This window comes from Carlito syrichta, unplaced genomic scaffold, assembly GCF_000164805.1.
Source record: "Carlito syrichta isolate Samal-C Ts95f unplaced genomic scaffold, Tarsius_syrichta-2.0.1 Scaffold316421, whole genome shotgun sequence".
In the NCBI taxonomy this organism is placed as follows: domain Eukaryota; kingdom Metazoa; phylum Chordata; class Mammalia; order Primates; family Tarsiidae; genus Carlito; species Carlito syrichta.
The window spans coordinates 268,183-285,989 of record NW_007260517.1 but is presented as its reverse complement, the minus strand read 5'-3'; the positions used below and the strand labels follow the sequence as shown (position 1 = coordinate 285,989).

The 17,807-nt window shown below is 43.5% G+C and overlaps 1 protein-coding gene across 1 annotated transcript; it reads right to left on the bottom strand.

Moving 5' to 3' along the window:
* Positions 1–10,405: 10,405 nt before the first annotated feature.
* Positions 10,406–16,898, bottom strand: LOC103276930 (mas-related G-protein coupled receptor member H-like). The gene is made up of 2 exons (XM_021707183.1): positions 15,935–16,898; positions 10,406–10,593 (listed from the first exon to the last, which is right to left on the bottom strand). The coding sequence occupies exons 1-2, from the start codon at positions 16,896–16,898 to the stop codon at positions 10,406–10,408; spliced, it is 1,152 nt and encodes a 383-aa protein (XP_021562858.1).
* Between the last annotated feature and the right edge of the window lie 909 nt (positions 16,899–17,807).

Here is a 17,807-nt window from a genome sequence, read left to right as displayed (position 1 = left end):
AAAGGCCTCAGATGGATTCAAGAGGGACCCCAGAGCAGAACGTCTACTGAGGGCTTCCTGGGGTGTATGTAGGACCTGAGTGCAAGCTTCACAGCAAAATCCCACACCGAACAGGAACAGGGGAGTCATGGCGGGAACAGGTCTTGGGGTGGGAAGTAGCCGAGTGTCCTGTGGCCACTGGGTCAGGCAGTGTCTCATCAGGACAATAGAAACCACTAGAAGAAATTAGATGCGAATTTGGCTTTACTGATGATGGAAGAGCTAAAAGACTCTTCCAGGGGCTGTAAGACAGCACAGAGCCTAGTAACACCCAAAGTCACTAACCCCCCTTAGAGAGAGCTCAGAGGGAGGAGGGTGCTACTGAGGCCCTGGAGGTTCTGTGGGTGCGGCTGGAGGAGCCAAGAGGCCAGGTGAGAAGGGGCAATGTCAGCTGGCTCCTCCATTCCGCCCGGCCCCATCCACCCAGAGCCAGGACTAAACCCAGGTGATACTTGCTGACATGTCACCTGAGAAAGGCAGCCTCCAGGACTCCCTCTGTGACAGATGACAGAACATGGGAAAAGTGAGTGTGACTCTGAGGGCAGATGGGCTCAGGACTGGCATAGCTCTGAGAGGACAGTGCCAGCTCTGGTGACCCAAGATGCCAGATGGGAGAACCCACGGGTCAGAGCCCGAGCGAGGATTCAGGCTCTCAGCACTGGAGCCCATGCGAGATTGTGAGGACCAGCAGGAAGCAGGAAGCCAGTGGAAGAGGACAGAGGACCAGATGCCCCTTTCCATGGTAGGAACACAAGCCATTCACTCCCAGGGAGCTGCCACCCCCTCCAGGGAGGAGGAAGTACGGCGGAGGAAGGCGATGCCTAAGAAACTGAGTTTTGAAGATTTCACATTTTCTATCCCATTACCTAGGAAATGGAGTTATTTTCAATTATGAAGAAATGATGAGTGCATTTTTTCACCTCCAAATTTGTGCTAATACCGACCCTCTATGTTCGGTGTGTGCCAGCCTCTGTTTGGTCAGATGGTGCATGTCAAACACTCAGGGCAATCACAGGGAATAGTTGTTATTAGTCTACCTCTCTCTCTCTCTTCTTAAGAGACAGTGTCCCCCTCTGTCTCCCAGGCTGGAGCACAGTGGTGCAATCATCACTGGAGTCTCGAATTCCTAGGCTCAAGTGTTCCGCCTGCCTCAGCCTCTCCAGTAGCTGGGACTATAGGCATGCACCACACACCTGGCTAAGTTTAATTTAACTTTTTTTTGTAGAGATGAAGCCTTGCTATGTTGCCCAGGCTGGTTTGGAACTCCTGGCCTGAAGTGGTCCTCCCACCTCGGCCTCCCAAAGTGCTGGGATCACAGGCACAAACTGTAATGTGCGGCCTACACCTCTTCTAACCATCTAATATATACGCTGCAGATGTGACTTCACATGCCACCTGCCATGCTCTTCTTCAGAGGCAGATGAGCACATGTGAAGCCCCATTCACCTTCTAGATCTCAGTGTTTCGTTTCCCCAGAAGAGCTCACTCTCCTCCCATGTCTAGATAATTGTCCATCACTCCACTGTGTGCCAGCACTGTGTGCTGTTCCTGCACAGTGTTTGTCACGTTGGAAATGACTCATGTGCTCATCTGCTTAATGCCTGTCCTCCATCCTCCTTTCCTTCCACCATAAGAGAAGAGCGGTCCCACCAATTTTGTTGTTGATTGTGTTCCTGGTATTAGCTCCATGCCTGGCACAGTATAGGTGTGGAATAAATATTTCCCGAATGGAATAAATGAATGAATCAAGGAACAGGGATACTGTCAAATTATCTCTGTAAAGCATCGTGCAGCGCATATAAGCGATGAACTTGTAGCAGCTATTATTATTATTAATATTGTGTGCTCAATATGAAAATTCAAAAGAAGCTTGGACAACACAAAACCTTTGAAAGAATTAAAGAGATCTTCCAATTGTCTTTTTCTTCTGAGTCACCCTATATCGTCAGTCCAGTTGCAGGTGGGGATGACTCTTAGGACTTCCATGACATGAGTTAAGATGAGAAGAAAATGGTCTCTTCTTTTTTGGGGGTGGGGGGAGGGTTGGAGTCTCACTCTTATTGCCCAGGTTGGAGTGCAGTGGCATGCTCATGGCCACTGCAGCCTCGACCTGCTGGGCTTAGGCGATCCTTCTGCCTCAGTCTTCCAAGTAACTGGAACTACAAACTCATGCCACCACGCCTGGCTAATTTTTATGATTTGTGTAGAGACGAGGTCTCACCAAGTTGCCCAGGCTGGTCTTGAACCCCCAGGCTCAGGCAATCCTCTTGCCTCGGGCTCCCAAAATGCTGGGATTAGAGGCTGAGCCACCGTGCCCAGCCAAAAACAATCTCTTCTATGAAGTCTACAGCATCCATCTAAAGAAAGCGCATAGAAGGTTCTAAGTACATTATAATCTATAGGCCTCTAAATTCCCACTTTGCTTTTAGTGGCTCAATTTTTCCTCAGTTTAAGTTAGCAGGTAATTGGCCCAAATTGTTAGTCTATATTTAGTAAGTATGTATAGTAAGTGAACTAATGTATTTGCTGAAAAGTTCATTTTGCAACACATTAATATTAGGGGGCTATCTGGAGTTTGCATTCTCAAAATTCTAGTTTCTTGTGGGTGTGTTAACATTTTTCTGTGAAAATGGTGGGCAACTACTGACTTCCACTCTGAAAGTCTTCAGGGTCAAATAGACTGAGACAGTCTCTAGACTGTGCAAGTTTATGTTTTGTTCACAAGCCATGGAAGATCCAGAACAGTTTTCTAAGTAAAACCCTGTCTCAACCTGTAAGCACCCTATGGCCCACCTCCAGGCACAGATAGAATGGTTGTCTTTCCAATTTCGAATCTTGGATAAGGTCCTTCATTTTTGCAAAAGGTTATTTTTTTGAGTCGGGGTCTCACTCTGCCACTCAGGCTGGAGTGCAGTGGCATGATCATGGCTTACCACAGTCATGACCTTCTGGGTTTAGGCAATCTTTCAGCCTCAGCATCCTGAGTCACCAGGACTACAGGCACATGCCACCACGCCCAGCTAACTTTTTTATTTTTTTATTTGTATTTTTTGTTGAGTTGGAGTCTCACTGTCACCCAGACTGGAGTGCAGTGGCCACTTCCGGCCACCGCAGCCTCGACCTGCTGGGCTCCGGCCATCCTTCCGCCTCAGCCTTCCAAGTAGCTGGAACTACAGGCACGTGCTACCATGCCTAGCTAATTTTTGACTTATTGTAGAGATGAGGTCTTGCCAACTTGCCCAGGTGGGTCTTGAACCCGCAGGCTCAGGCAGTCCACTCACCTCAGCCTCCCAAAGCATGGGATTACAGGCTGAGTCACTGAGCCCAGCTTTTTGATTTTTTTATAGAGATGAAATCTTGCTATGTTGCCCTGGCTGGTTTTGAACTCCTGGCCCCAAGTAATCCTTCCCCTTGGTTTTCCAATGTGCTGGGATTACAGGTGTGAGCCACCCATCCAGCCTCATAAGAGGGTATTATATATATATATATTCTTTTTTTTTTAAAGATATGGGGTACAATTCAGGATTAGGTACACAAGTAGACATTGTACAGGTAGAGTTTGGGCTTCCCTTTGGTCCCCACTTTGCCTGGTGTGAGATCAAGTATGCTTATTAATGTTGTGTCCCTCCCTTCCTGCTCCCCAGCTGTGTCCTGCTACTGCCAATTCCTTTCGTACAGTATTATTGTAAATGTTCAGGGTCCTCTTATGAGTGAGAACTTGTGGTGTTCTGTTCTTTGTTTCTGTGCTAGATCACTGAGTGTGATAGACTCTAAATCCAACCAAGTTGCTGCAAAGTCCGTATATTTGTCCTTTATGGCTGCATAATATTCCATCATATATATGTACCAAATTTTTTTTCCAGTCCAGTTTTGATGGGCAGCATAGTTGGTTCCATGTTTTTGCTATTATGAATAGTGCTGCAATAAATATGCATGTGCAGGTATCTTTTTGGTAGAATGATTTGAGTTCCTCCGGGTATAGTCTCAGTAGGAGAATTGCTGGGTCATAGGGAAAGTCAATGTCTGGTTCTTTACAAGAGGTTCTTAATTCCATTATCTGATCAGTTGAGTTTTGAAGTTTGTGAGTCAACCTTTAACTGTGCTCAGTGTCTGTCTTACTGGTCCAAGCCTTTTCTGTGAGTGCACACTTGGGCTGCTTTGTTTCACTTTGATCAAGTGCTCACCTGGTAAAAGTGTATGAAGGTATTTGAAGAACTTGAAGAACTTGCTATGCATCTCATTCTTTAGGTAGTCTGTATTGGAGGAACCCAGCTGGTTTACCAGAAATCCTACCTACCACTCTAGAATTATACTCTTTGTTTAACTCTAAAGATAAATGCAGAAATAGAATATTATTTGACACCATAAAGAAATGAAGTACTGATCCATGCTGCAACATGTACTGAAAACATTTGCTAAGTGAAATCAGTGAGTCACAAAAGACCACATCTTGTATGATTCAATTCATGTGAAATGTCTAGAATGGACAATTCATAGAGACAAAAAGGAAATTTGTGGTTTCTAGGGAGCAGGGAGTGACTGCTAATAGGAATGGGCCTTTTTCTGGGGGTGGTGAAAATGTTCTAAAATTAGATTATGGTAATAGTTACACAATTCTCTGGATATACTAAAAGCCACTGAGTTATGTGCTTTAAATGTATGAGGGGGGACCATGGAATCTATTTATAAAAAATTGTGTATTTATTTTTCCATGTTTAAACTTCAGTTACCTTCAAAATATTCTCTGTTTGATGGAATAAACCTATGGAGACTTTTTTCATTGCTCAAAACAGTTTTTGAACTAGTCAATTTGATGCTTTCTAGTGCTTCTGCCAGTTTTTGTTCCACCTCTTCTATATCAGCAAAACATTTCCCTTTGAAGACTTTTGTCATAAGGGCAACAAAAAAAAAAGGTCGCTCAGGGTGAGATCAGGTGAATGGGGAGGGTGGACATAAGGGTCATGCTGTTCTTGGTCAAAGACTACTGAACACTCAGCATGGTGTGGGCAGGTGCGTTGTCATAATGGAAGAACCAGTCACCCGTTTGCCACAACTTGGGACATTTCTTCCACAAATCATGACACAATCTTCTCAAATCTTTCAGATAAAAACTTTGGCTGGCCGTTTGATCCAGAGAAACAAATAACAAGTGTACTACAAGGGTCCCGAAAAGCTAATTCCATTTTTTTTGCCCTCCCCTCCACACATCAGTTATATCTCAATAAAACAGAAGAGTCATAAGACACACCGTTTGATGACTCCAGAACTGCGCGTACTGTGAGGCTGATTTTAAAGTCTTTGCTCACTGTATCCCTGGGAAGATCCATGGGAGAAATTCTTTCAGACCAAGTGTGTGTGTCTCCTCCCTGCCCCCAGCCATGTCCCCTAATCAGGATCTAGTCAGCGCTTGGAGATGGGCTTTGACTCCAGAAAGCTTAGAGCCCCTGGCTGGTGCACTGGTTGTATATTTACATCTTTATTTTCCCCTTGGCCTTTATCTCCTGTCCTACCTATGCTTTCCTGATTTTCACTCTCATCTGTGTCCACATCTTCATGTAATTCATTTGTGTTAGCCTCTTCACTGTATTTGTGAAATAAAGGCAAATAAAACAAGTAAACACACACCGTAGACATTCTTTAGAGATGCTCACAGATAATGGCTTCCTCGAGACTTCCACCTCCTCCTATGACAAACCTGGCAGGTGAACCACTGTCATTCTTCTTCAATATTTGAACACAAAAGAGCTGTTTGGTTTTTGGAGAGGCCACTAGGCAACCTATCTTAATTGGCCACTAGGTAACTTGTTTGCACAAAGGCCCCAGGACCCTCTGGATTGGAGACCGGGAAAGGAGACTTTGGCTCTGATGACCCTCCACACTGAATTGTCAGGTGCCTGGTGTCGGGTGCTCTGATGTTTGTGGTTTTGATGGGGAAACAAATTAAGAAATGCCATTTTAAATGTCTAATAGGTTGACAACTATTTTTATCATGTATATCTAATATATATATTTTTTTGAGTTGGAGTCTCACTCTGTTGCCCAGGCTGAAGTGCAGTGGCACACTCATGGCCACCTCAACCTTGACCTGCTAGGCTCAGGTGATCCTTCTGCCTCAACCTTCCAAGTAGCTGGAACAACAGGCATGTGCCACCATGCCCAGCTAATTTTTTGGTTTATTGTAGAGATGAGGTCTTGTCAAGTTGCCCAGGCTGGTCTTGAACCTGTGAGCTCAGACAATCCTCTTATCTTGGCCTCTCAAAGTGCTGGGATTATAGGCATGAGCCACTGCACCCAGTTAACATTTTAAAAAAATCCATCTGGCAGCTCTACCCCCAATTGAAACAGCCACCCTCTAGAAAAATGCTGTACTTTTTTTTTTTTTAACCCAGGAGTTGTTTTGCATCATGGTGTTCAGTGGCATGTCTTTGTGGGTTTGGGGGGAGCTTTGTTGGTGTTGATATTTGTTTTTATTCCACTGTGATCTGAGAAGATGCATGGCAGAATTTCAATCTTATGGAATTTGTTTATGCTTGATTTATGGTCTAGGATGTGGTTGATCGATCTTAGAGCATGTTCCTTGTAATGATGAGTAGAATGTATATTCCATGGTTTGGAGAGTTCTGTAGGTATCAATTAAGTCCATTTGGTCAAGGACCACATTGAGGTTCCAGATCTCCTTGTTGACTTTTTATCTTGATGTTCTGTCTAGGGTTGTGAGTGGGGTATTTAAGAATTCAGCTATGATAATGTTAGAGTTGATACCTTTTTTTAGTTGTCCTAGAAGCTGCTTTATGAAAGTTGGTGCTCCTATGTGGGGTGCATATATGCTTAGGATGGATATTTCTTGTTGATGGATTGAACATTTTATCATTATGTAGGGACTTTCTGTATCTTTTTAAATTTTTAGTAACTTAAAGGGTATTTTGTTTGATATTAAGATCTCTATTTCTGCTTTCCTTTGTGCTCCATTCCCCTGAAATTTTGTTTTCCGTCCTCTTACTTTTAGTCTGTGAGTGTCCTTTTTGGTGAGTTGAGTCTCTTGGAGACAATATATTGTTGCCTTATGATATTTTATCCATTTTGTCATTCTATTTTCTTTTTGGTGGTGCATTTAGTCCATTCACATTCAGGTTAATTATTGAGGTGTGGGAGTTTATCCCTGTCATGAGGTTCTTATAGAGTTTGTTGTTGTTGCTGCTGTTTGTTTATTTGTTTGTTGTCTTGCTTTTGATTTTTGGGTTGATTCTTGTGTGTTTTCAATCTTTTTGCCACATGCTTGCAAAGGGCGTTGTCATTCTTCTTTTCTTTTCTTCTGTGTTAAATATGTTAAGTGTTTCTTGTAGAGTTAGTCTGGAGACAGCATAAACTTAGGGATGGAATGTCTGGGAAGAATTTTAACTCTCTATCACTGATGAAACTTAGTTTAGCTGGGTAGGTAATTCTTGGTTGAAATTGTTTATCTTTGAGAACTTTGAAGATTGGGCTCTAAGCTTTTCTAGCCTGAAGTGTTTCTGTAGATGTCTGCTGCTATTCCCATTGGTCTTCCCTGGTAGGTAGTCTGCCCTTCCTCTCTTGCTGCCTTTAGGAATTTTTCTTATTTACCTACTTTGTGTAGGCGAATGACTAGGTGTCTAGGTGTTGGTCTTCTCATTTGTTGTCTTGCAGGGATTCTCTGAATCTCTTGTGTTTGAATGGTCACATCACTGATGAGATAAGGGAAGTTTTCTTGGATAATTTCATGGAATGTTTGATCCAGGGTGGTCTCTGTCTCTCTTTCTGCCTCAGAGATTCCAATTAATCTTAGGTTCAGCCACTTGAAATAATTATTCATCTCTTGGAGAGTTTGTTCTGTCTTTTTAAGCTTCTTTTCTATGTTTTTAACAGTTTGGGTTAGTCCCATATTTTGGTCCTTAAGCTCTGAGATTCTTTCTTCTGCTTGGTTAATTCTTTTCCATGTTTATCAGTTTGTTTTTTATTTCATTCACTGAATTCTTTATTGCTGTTATCTCAGTTATCAATTCCTTCATTCTTTCTTCTTTATATCTCCTCATTTCTATTTATTCTCTCTATTAATATCTTCATATCTGGGTTTGTGGTTTGAGATCAGTCACTCTGGGGGCTCTTCATTGTTTGAGTTCTGGAGTCTGTATTCTCAGTGACTGACCTCCCAGAGGTCTGTGTGAGACTCATATTCTTCCTTTGGTTTTTCTACATTGTGTAGGTTTTCCTCCCCCCACCCCACCCCCTTTTTTTAACCTCTTCTTTAATTCAGTTGTTCAGTGATGAGGGGATAGCTTTTATTTCTGTTTGCTCAATCTCCTATTACTCCTTATGTAGATCCTCTGGTTTTGTTCAATTCTGAAGCTGGACTAGGGGTAGGAGCCTGAGCTTTTTGCAGTTTTGAGATTCAATTGAGGGGGGAAGCTGTGATTCAGAAGTTATCTGTAGATCCCAGTATCTGCTGATGTATGTGTGGGCCACTTGGAACTCACTTCCCGCTGTCTTACAATCTGTTCATGCAGTGGGAGTGTCTGTTTGCCCCGCTATTTGCTGTTGCTGCTACCATCAAGTATCCCCAGATTCTGTACTTTTAAGAAGGTGATCAAAGTTCAGGAAAGGGTAATTTCAATTACTTCCAGATGGAGAAGAAAGATGACAAAAAATAATGAATATACTTATTAGAACCATTTATTAAGAACTAAAAAGCCATAATAGCCCCTCCCAAACCAAAAAACAAACAAAAAACCCCAAAAGCAAAAACTAAAAACAGTCATGGTGTTGTGCCTGTGGCAAAAACTAAAAACAGGCATGGTGGTGTAGCTACTTGGGAGGCTGAGATGGGAGGATTACATGAGCTCAGGAGGTCAAGCCTGTGGTGAGCCATGATCATGCTACTGCACTCCAGCCTGGGCAACAGAATGCGACCCTGACTCAAAAAAAAAATTTAAGTTTAAAAATTGTCAGCAACAGCTCTGATTGCTGACAATTGCCATGACAAGCCCTTCCCCGACTGACATGTGGACCCCTTCAGCCAGGCAGTCAGGTGCTGTCAGTGTTCTCCTTCCTCAGATGATGAACTGACCTGGTGAGAGCTGGGGTAACTTGCTCAGGAACACAGAGTCAGTGAGTGAGGAGCCAGGCAGGATATGAACCCAGGACCAGTTGCCTGAGGCATGGGGCCAGAGCATGGTGGGGTCTCCCTCCTGGTATGGTAATCATGAGGGGACCTTGGTCAAGCTGATGGCAGGTGGGGAGCTCTTTGCTTCCTCTACCAAGCATCCCCAGGCTGAGAGGTGGGGTGGGAGGATGGTGGCACAGGTTTTGCCCACCAGGGGGCAGGCAGGGGTGCCATAGTGCTGCAGCAGTGTGTGACTAGATCTTGTGATAGTGAGTTTTCAGGTTTGATTTTAAGCATTCTGGTGTCCCCAGTTCGTCCTACGGTAGCTCTGGAAGGGGCGAAATGGCCAGTTCTGACACCTACCATCCCTTCCTCCCATTCCCCATCCCTCTTTTTACCCCCTGCTTCCCCTCCCCCCTCACCCACTTTGGCTCAGAGCTGGCCATCGATGGTCTTCTCCATCCTCACAGCCACTTACTCCAGTGGCATTGTCACTCCTGAGCCCTGAATGGGGCCATGTTTGCCCTCAGTGTCTTTACTTTGATTCTTGGAGGGGGCATTAGTTGGGCTATTGGCTTCTTCCCTTCCAGAGGCCATGGGAACTTTATGGTTTTGGTTCACCTTCTCTCCACCCCTGGCCCTCCCCTTGGGCCCTCTGTCTCATCCCCTTGGACATTCCAGAGCCTGCTGTGGGGCAGCTGTCAAGTGCCGGCTCTTCTGGGAGGTGGCCCACAGTGGCTCGGCTCCCAGCCTGGGGTGTCGCCCCCTCACCCCATGGCCTCTGGCTGTAGCTTGGCATTATTTTTTGCTGTTAAAGTTTATTTTATTTTATTTTTGAGTCAGAGGCTCACTCTGTCACCCAGGCTAGAGTGCAGTGGCATGCTCATGGCCACCACAGCCTCGATCTTCTGGGCTCGGGTGATCCTTCCACCTCAACCTTCCAAGTAGCTGGAACTATAGGTGCACGCCACCACGCCTGGCTAATTTTTTGATTTATTGTGGAGATGAGGTCTTGCCATGTGGCTCAGGCTGGTCTCAAACCCCTGAGTTCAGGCAATCCCGTTGTCTCTGCCTACCGAAGTGCTGGGATTACAGGCAAAAGCCACCGCACCTGGCTAATACATAACTTTTTGGGGGCTTTTATTGTTGTTTTAAATTACCTTTCCACTAGATTTTAATTTCCCCACAAACAAGGATTTCTGTCTGTTTTGTCCATTGCTGTGTCCTGAGGGTGTAAGGCAGTGGGTGTCATCCAGTCGGCTCCCAATGCATGCACGCCAGCAGAGTGCCGACTGAGCGGCTGTAGGAGTTGTGCTTGGGCGGCTTCTGGCTTTTCTTGGGGCTCAGGAGCCCATCTGGGAGCTTGGTCCGGCGTCTCCCCAGTCTCAGGACTCCATGTTCTCGGGGCAGCTGCCTCTCAGAGCAGCCTCTGTCTCCTGACCCAGGGATGGGGACCCAAGAAGGACCCGCATGCTGGGATCAGGGCTCTCCTTCTCCATGCTGGTGGGAACAGGGAGGGAACTTCAGATGAAAAGCGCTGGGCACCCCCTATACCTTTGGTCAGTAGTTCCACCTGCTTCTCAGGCATATTCTTACAAAGGGCAGAAAAAGAGAGTGAGGTTGGCTCTGTTTTTTTCCTCTCTAATTTACCATGTGGCAGGTAGCACAAAGTCTTCTGGAAATGAAGGAACAGTGGGTTTTTATCCCAACAGTGGGTCAGGCTGGTGCAGAACAACAGTGCAGGTTTCACTTATGGTGCCTTGTTTGCATGTTGGCAACTGACTGAATTTTTATCTGCTATGGGTTAAAGAAATATTTATTTATTTTTAGAGACAGGGTGAAAATAAAAAATAAAAAGAAGTGACAAACTGAGGCCGGGTGTGGTGGCTCAAGCCTGTAATCCCAGCACTTTGAGAGGCCGAGGTGAGAGGATTGCCTGAGCCCAGGGGTTTGAGACCAGCCTGGGCAATTTGGCTCGATCTTGTCTCTACAATAAATCAAAAAAATTAGCCAGTTATGATGACGTGCACCTGTAGTTCCAGCTACTTGGAAAGCTGAGGTGAAAGGATTGCCTGAGTCCAGCAGGTCAAGGCTGCAATGGCTGTGAGTGTGCCATTGCACTCTTGCCTGGGTGACAGAATGAGACTTCAACTCAAAAAAAAAGAAGAAAGAAAAAAAGGCCAGGCACAGTGGCTCAAACCTGTAATCTCAGCACTTTGGGAGGCTGAGGCAAGAGGATTGTCTGAGCCCAGGAGTTTGAGACCAGCCTGGACAACTTGGTGAGACCTCATCTCTACAGTAAATGTAAAATTAGCTGGGCATTGTAGCACACACTTATAGTTCTGGCTGCTTGGAAGGTTGAGGTGGAAGGATCACCTGAGCCCAGCAGGTCGACTCTGAGGTAACTGTGAGCATGCCACTGCACTCCAGCCTGGGTGACAGAGTGAGACTCCGACTCAAAAAAAAAAGAAGAAAGAAAAAAAAAAGAAGTGACAAACTGGATCTAGAAAACATTAGTTTATTCATGGAATATAATAAGTTTATTAGCAATTTTGAATCAGTTATTTACAAAGCAATCCATCATTAACTTTTTATGGTACCCCTAAGAGACAGAGATACTAGCACCCAGCAAACAAGCAGATGGATAGGAACATAGATATCTAGAGAGATGTCATGTTGTTCCTGTCTCAGATAGCTTACAGTCTACCAGGAAGGCTGTGCTAATACACATAAAACAGCTAGGAAACAATCAATCAATGTGTGGAATGAATTATAAATCAAGTAGGAGTATAATGGGAAATGGAAGAAGACAGAAATTACAGAAAAATAAGTACCACATGATTTCACTTACATGAAAAATATTAAAAAGCCAAACTTTCAGAAGCTGGGAGCAGAATGGTGATTACCAGGGACTGGGTAGGGGTGAGGGGATTGGAGAGCTATTGGTTGAAGGGTACAAAGTTTCCATTAGACAGGAGGGATAATTTTGGAAGTCAATTGCACAGCATGCTGACCATAGTTAATAATAATATATTCTATATGTCAAAATTGCTAAAAGAGTAGATTTTAAATGTTCTCACTTACAAAAAACATGGTAAGTAGGTTAGGTGATGGGTGTGTTAATTGACTTGATATAATCATTCCACAATGTAGACATGTATAAAAAAATCACATTCCCCGTAGATGTATACAATGATTCTTTGTCAGTTAAAAATAAAAAGTAAGATGGGTGTGGTGGCTCACACCTATAATCCCAGCATTTTGGGAGGCTGAGGTGAGATGACTGCCTGAGCCCACGGGCTCAAGACCAGTCTGGGCAACTCGGTGAGACCTCATCTCTACAATAAAGGAAAAACTTAGCCAGATATGGTGGCGTGTGTCTGTGATTCCAGCTACTTGGAAGGCTGAGGCAGAAGGATTACCTGAGCCCTACAGGACTCCGACTCAAAAATAAAAAATAAAAAATAAAATGGCAGGTGTTATAAGAATGATGTTGATCAATTATTTCTTTAACCAAACATTTATTGAATGCCTCTGAGGTGCCCGAAACTCCTTGGTCCTGGAGATACAAAGATGAGTGAGACACGATCTGGAGCTCAAGGGTCATCAGCCTACAGAGACATTATAAATCTTCCCCAGAGCTGTGAGCCATGCATCTCACAGTAGGTGCTCAAGAAATATTTGTTGAACAAACAAAAATATAAGTGTAACAATAATATAATAATGGAGTTTGAAATAATTCTTTTCTAAAAGGAACTAAAGATATTTTATGGGTGGAAATTGATGCCCTAGGTTTTTCAGATCCCTGATTAGTACAGAGCGTGAAATAACTTATTTGCCCCCAAACTGACACAGAATCAGTGTCAAAGAACAAAAAGCCTCAATTAAAAGCTTCCAGATCTGGTCTGTGATTTTCAAACTTTTCAAAAAGTCATTTTCAAGGTCTTTTTTGACATCCAATTGGAGCTTATGAAAGTTTCTTTTGATAGTTTTAATTACTTACATTTTTACCCCCTTCTGTCTTTGCAGTGGTTCACCAAAACAGAGAGGATACTAAAGACTGAGATAACTGTGGAGTGTAGAGGCAAGGTAACTACAGTAAGAAAATAAAAGCCATTTTAAAAAGCTTAGCACACCTGCTATGTAGTCATGTAGAGTTGTTTAAGATAAGTCATTAACTTGTTGCTGAACTTACTGGCAGTCAAAGCAAAAAGAGAAAAATGCTTAGCTATAAGGGTCATACTTATAGGTTCATAGATATTCAGAAGAAGCATAATTTTCCTGATCCTGAGAGAATATGGTGTGCTGTGGTGGACGATGTCTTCAACTATGTCTTATCAACAAATATAGCAGGAAGGTTACTATGGCAATTTCTTAGAATAGTTCTCAGGGCAAGCCAAATACATCCCAACAAAGGGCAGCTCTGAAGTGGCCAGATTTCACTCCAGAGTAGAATCTGGAGTATCTGGCGGCTTAGATAAATAGAGCTTTTTTTCTTCTGGCAGTGATTTTATGATTGTTGTTTTTTGTTCTGTTGCCCGGGCTGTAGTGCAATGGCCTGCTTGTGACCACCGCAGCCTCAACCTGCTGGGCTCAGGTGAGCCTACCGCCTCATCCTTTCAAGTAGCTGGAACTACAGGCGTACGCTACCACGTAAAAATTAGCCCGGCTAGTTTTTTCATTTATTGTGGAGACAAGGTCTCACCAAGTTGCCCAGGCTGGTCTCGAACCCAAGGACTCAGGCAATCCTCTCACCTCAGCCTCCCAAAGTGCTGGGATTATAGGCATGAACCACTGCACCTGGCCAGATTTATAATTGCTAATTCTCACTCACATATTTGAGAGGACGGGATTCCAGAGAGCGCAAGGTTGTATTTGCAGTTGGGAGTCTGGAGGGGAGACATTCTGTGTCGCCACAAAGATGACCCTTGCTGTCCTGTCTGCCAGGCAAAGGTTAGGTTAAGATTCTCTTTTCAACTAGGAGGAACCAGCCCAAGGCATGGGCTGGAGCAGATCACACTCCTCTCTAGGACAGTATGAGGCTAAACAGTTCCCCAGAAAGGTTGTGGCAGTTTCTTCTCCCAGCAGCAGTTTTTGTGAATGCTCTTCTCACCACTCTCTGTCTAGCTAGAAAAGTCACAATTTTTATTTTAGGCTTTGCCATTTGTACAGGTTAAAACTGCATTCTGTTATTCTAATTTACATTTTTCATTACAAGTGAGTTTGAACATTTTTTACGTTTATGGACCATTTATGTTTGCTTGTATTATGTACTTGTGTGGTACATATGTCTATCATTTATCTCCTGGTGTCCCAGTGTTTTTCTTCTCGGTTTAATTGAACAGCCTATATATTAAGGGATATTAACTCATCATCATATTTGTTAAAAATACATTTTCTAATTTGTGTCTTATAATGCACATTTTTATCCTTTGCTAGAATTGTTCAAGCACCACCGAATCACAGAATATTCAGGAAAATTCCTGGTTAAGTGGTACTAAGTTTGACAAAAATTTATTATGTGACAATCAGGTTGGACCACAAGATTATCTTAGTAAGAAAATAGATAGATAGGCAAAAATCTATAAATAGTTTTGGCAAGTGCTTTAGACTCAGTGGGCTTAAAATAGTGAAGTCCATCAGTGGTGCCTTGGGACTGTGGCAAAATGTTTTCTTTGTCATAAAAAAAGCAAGGACTTCTTTCCAAAAAGAATTGGCAGCATTCAAAATCAGCTACTCAGTAATGAACTGAAGAATGATGGATGGTAGGTTGGAGAGATTGTATAATATCATTTGCCAAAATACTCTAGGAAAAAAATACATTGTTTTGTTTCTTACACATTTTGCAAATAAAGTTTTTTAGTGCAGTATATTTATGCATGGATGTATAAGTACTCTATATTAAGAAAAACAAACAGAAAGAAAAGAAAAAAGAGAAAAGAGCAAAAATTTCCATGTCCAAGCCAAGCTACAATGATTCTTTTTGAAGTTCCCTCTCAGATTTATAGGATGACATTCTTAAAGGACTTATGGGACATCTCATCTATTTTCTAATCCACCCCGGGATGAGGTCTTTATGTGTGAATGATGAAGATATCTCTGTAAGATAGTCCTATGGTCTTCTGCAAGTGTTAACATGTACTCTTGTGTCTCCAACAACAATTCCTCTTCTTTTCTAAAGAAAAAAAAATCTTCCTCTAACTAATATGGAGCACAAGATTTCAAAAGGAGACAGTGAAAGAAGTGGGGAGTGGTGTTGAAGGTGGCATTATAGATCGTTTACAATATTACCTCTCGAAGAGTGTTCTGGGTATTTTAATTGCAAGTATGGATTTGAGGGTTGGACTTCTTGGGTCCGCTCTGACACATCTATTCCCCGTGAGCTTACTAAACCTCTGTAAGCCTCAGTTCCTTCAGCTGTCATGGTAGAACAACATAAGCTAATAAGGTTATCAAGAAGATTTTATGAGACAATGTATGTAACACATGCAGCTCAATGCCTGGAACATAGCAAGTGTTCAAATACGTTAACTCTCAAAAAGTCAGCAATGGCTAAGTAGATCACATGGACATCATACAGTATTATTTTTACTAATTCCCAGGAGGAATAAAGGAATTTATTTTTAATCTTAGGTGAGCCATCAGGTAGGAAAACAGAGAAGTGGCTTTAGAACAATGTTGTCTTTTCCCACACTGAGATAACTTAGAATAGGCTTCTTGAAAGGATGTCCTAGCTGAAGGGCATGGAAAGTGGAGAGGGTTGTGCTGTGTTCCTACCTGGGACTGGCACTGGTTTTTCTTCAAAGACCTTTTGCAGTGCTTCTTTTAGGGACCGTCTACTTTTATTTTTCCTGAGACTACCTACCACAAAATAGACAATGGGGTTAACACTGCAATTGATAGTGGACAGCAAGTTCATATAAGGCAAGAATCTCCACACCGAGCTGTTGGTGGCATCATAAAAGGTTATGAAACACAGAACCTTCATAGGCATGGCAAAGACCAGAAACAAGATCACAGTGGCCATGATGATTATGTAGAGCTTGGCTGGTTGACGTGACTTCAGGTTGCAGCAGACTTGGATGAGGAGAATCAAACTGGAGAAGACCATGGAAGGAACGAAGACAAAGAAGGTCAAAGTACATGAAAATATGTACACGTTTCGACATTCTGTGATTCTAGGCTCATCTGCCAGCAAGCAGAATGAGTTTTCTAACCCAGTCACAAGAACAGAAAGTGCCCACAGCAGGGTGCAGGCTACAACAGATTGGTGCTTTGGGCGTTGGCACTGGTACCAGATTGGGTAAAGCACGGAGAGGCACCTCTCCACACTGATGGCAGTGAGGAGGTGTAAACCTGTGTTGTAGCCAAAAATCATTAGGAAGTAGATGTAGTTAATTAAATCTTCACTGTAGAGGTGGTGGTTACATAGTATGCTGTTCAGGTGGAAGACTAATGTACAGAGGAGGACCATGAAGTCAGCAATGGCGAGGTTTAGAATGTAGACCGTGAATGGCTTCCTCTTAATGTAGAAGATGAGAAACAACATCATAATTCCATTCCCGGTCACGCCCACTATGCAAACGAGCAGAGAAAAGTAGAGATAACTAGAGTATTCTTTTAATTCTGGTGGGGGGTGCTGGGTTGCTTGCTCTGATGACCAGGTTGTTTGGATCAGGGATTCATTTCTGGTATAGAGTGTGGATTCCAGAGGGCTCAAGGTCACTGTCAAAAGCTCCATACTTGGGAAATCGTGGTTTTCTCCTGTATACCTGTTGTCAGAAATGGAGGATGGAGTTTATAGATATCATTTGCCATGTCACAGTGAGTTCAGTTGTGTTAAGGACCCTCTTCCACACAGTGGTGTGGGAGGGAGGATGTGAGACCAGGAAGGATCCTGCTGCATTCTGTCTTCTTTCTTTTCTATTTCTCTCCCCTCCTATTAGTTTCCTAACCAGGCAGATTCCATGGGAATCTCCATGTTTCCGCCACCAAACCCAAGAGTTGGGTCCTCATTCCAGCCCTAGTCATGGCTCCAAACCAAGACCCCCTTCCTCCCTGGTCCTGTGGAAAAGCCCACTGTGTTCCTAGTTTGTCCCTGCCCTTCCTGAAAAGGATTTATTGGATTCTCACCAGAACTAGGTGGATCAAAAAGACACTTGAAATACACCGATGAGCAAAGGCCAACGTGCAAAAGAAGTAAAGAAAGTAATTACCATGCATTTTGAAGCTAATTAATCAATTCTGTCTCATCTCTCTCACTGTTCTTCCTTTCCCATGCCCTGGTTTTGACTTTATAACATCCATGTGATCCTCCTGGCAGTTCATCTATCCTGTCCATTGAGAGTCATCCTCTTAGACTTGGCCGATGAGACAATCCAGGCATAAGTGGGAGAGATGGAGAGGAACGGGAGACAGGAAGAGAAAGAGGGTCTCTTGGAGTTGGGGGTTCCAGAAAGGAAAAGCTACTTAGAGGTGGCAGATGTGCAGGACTGTAGTGTCCAGGCCTAGAACAGCCTGCAGTCCCCAAGTGACCCTAGGTGTGTAACTTCTTGATAGTCACCTTACCCAGTGTTTCGTGCTGTCTGACCTGAACCCAACCAGCTGAGGTGTGGGAGGCAACTAAGTTCAGGGAAGGACTTACAGAGCA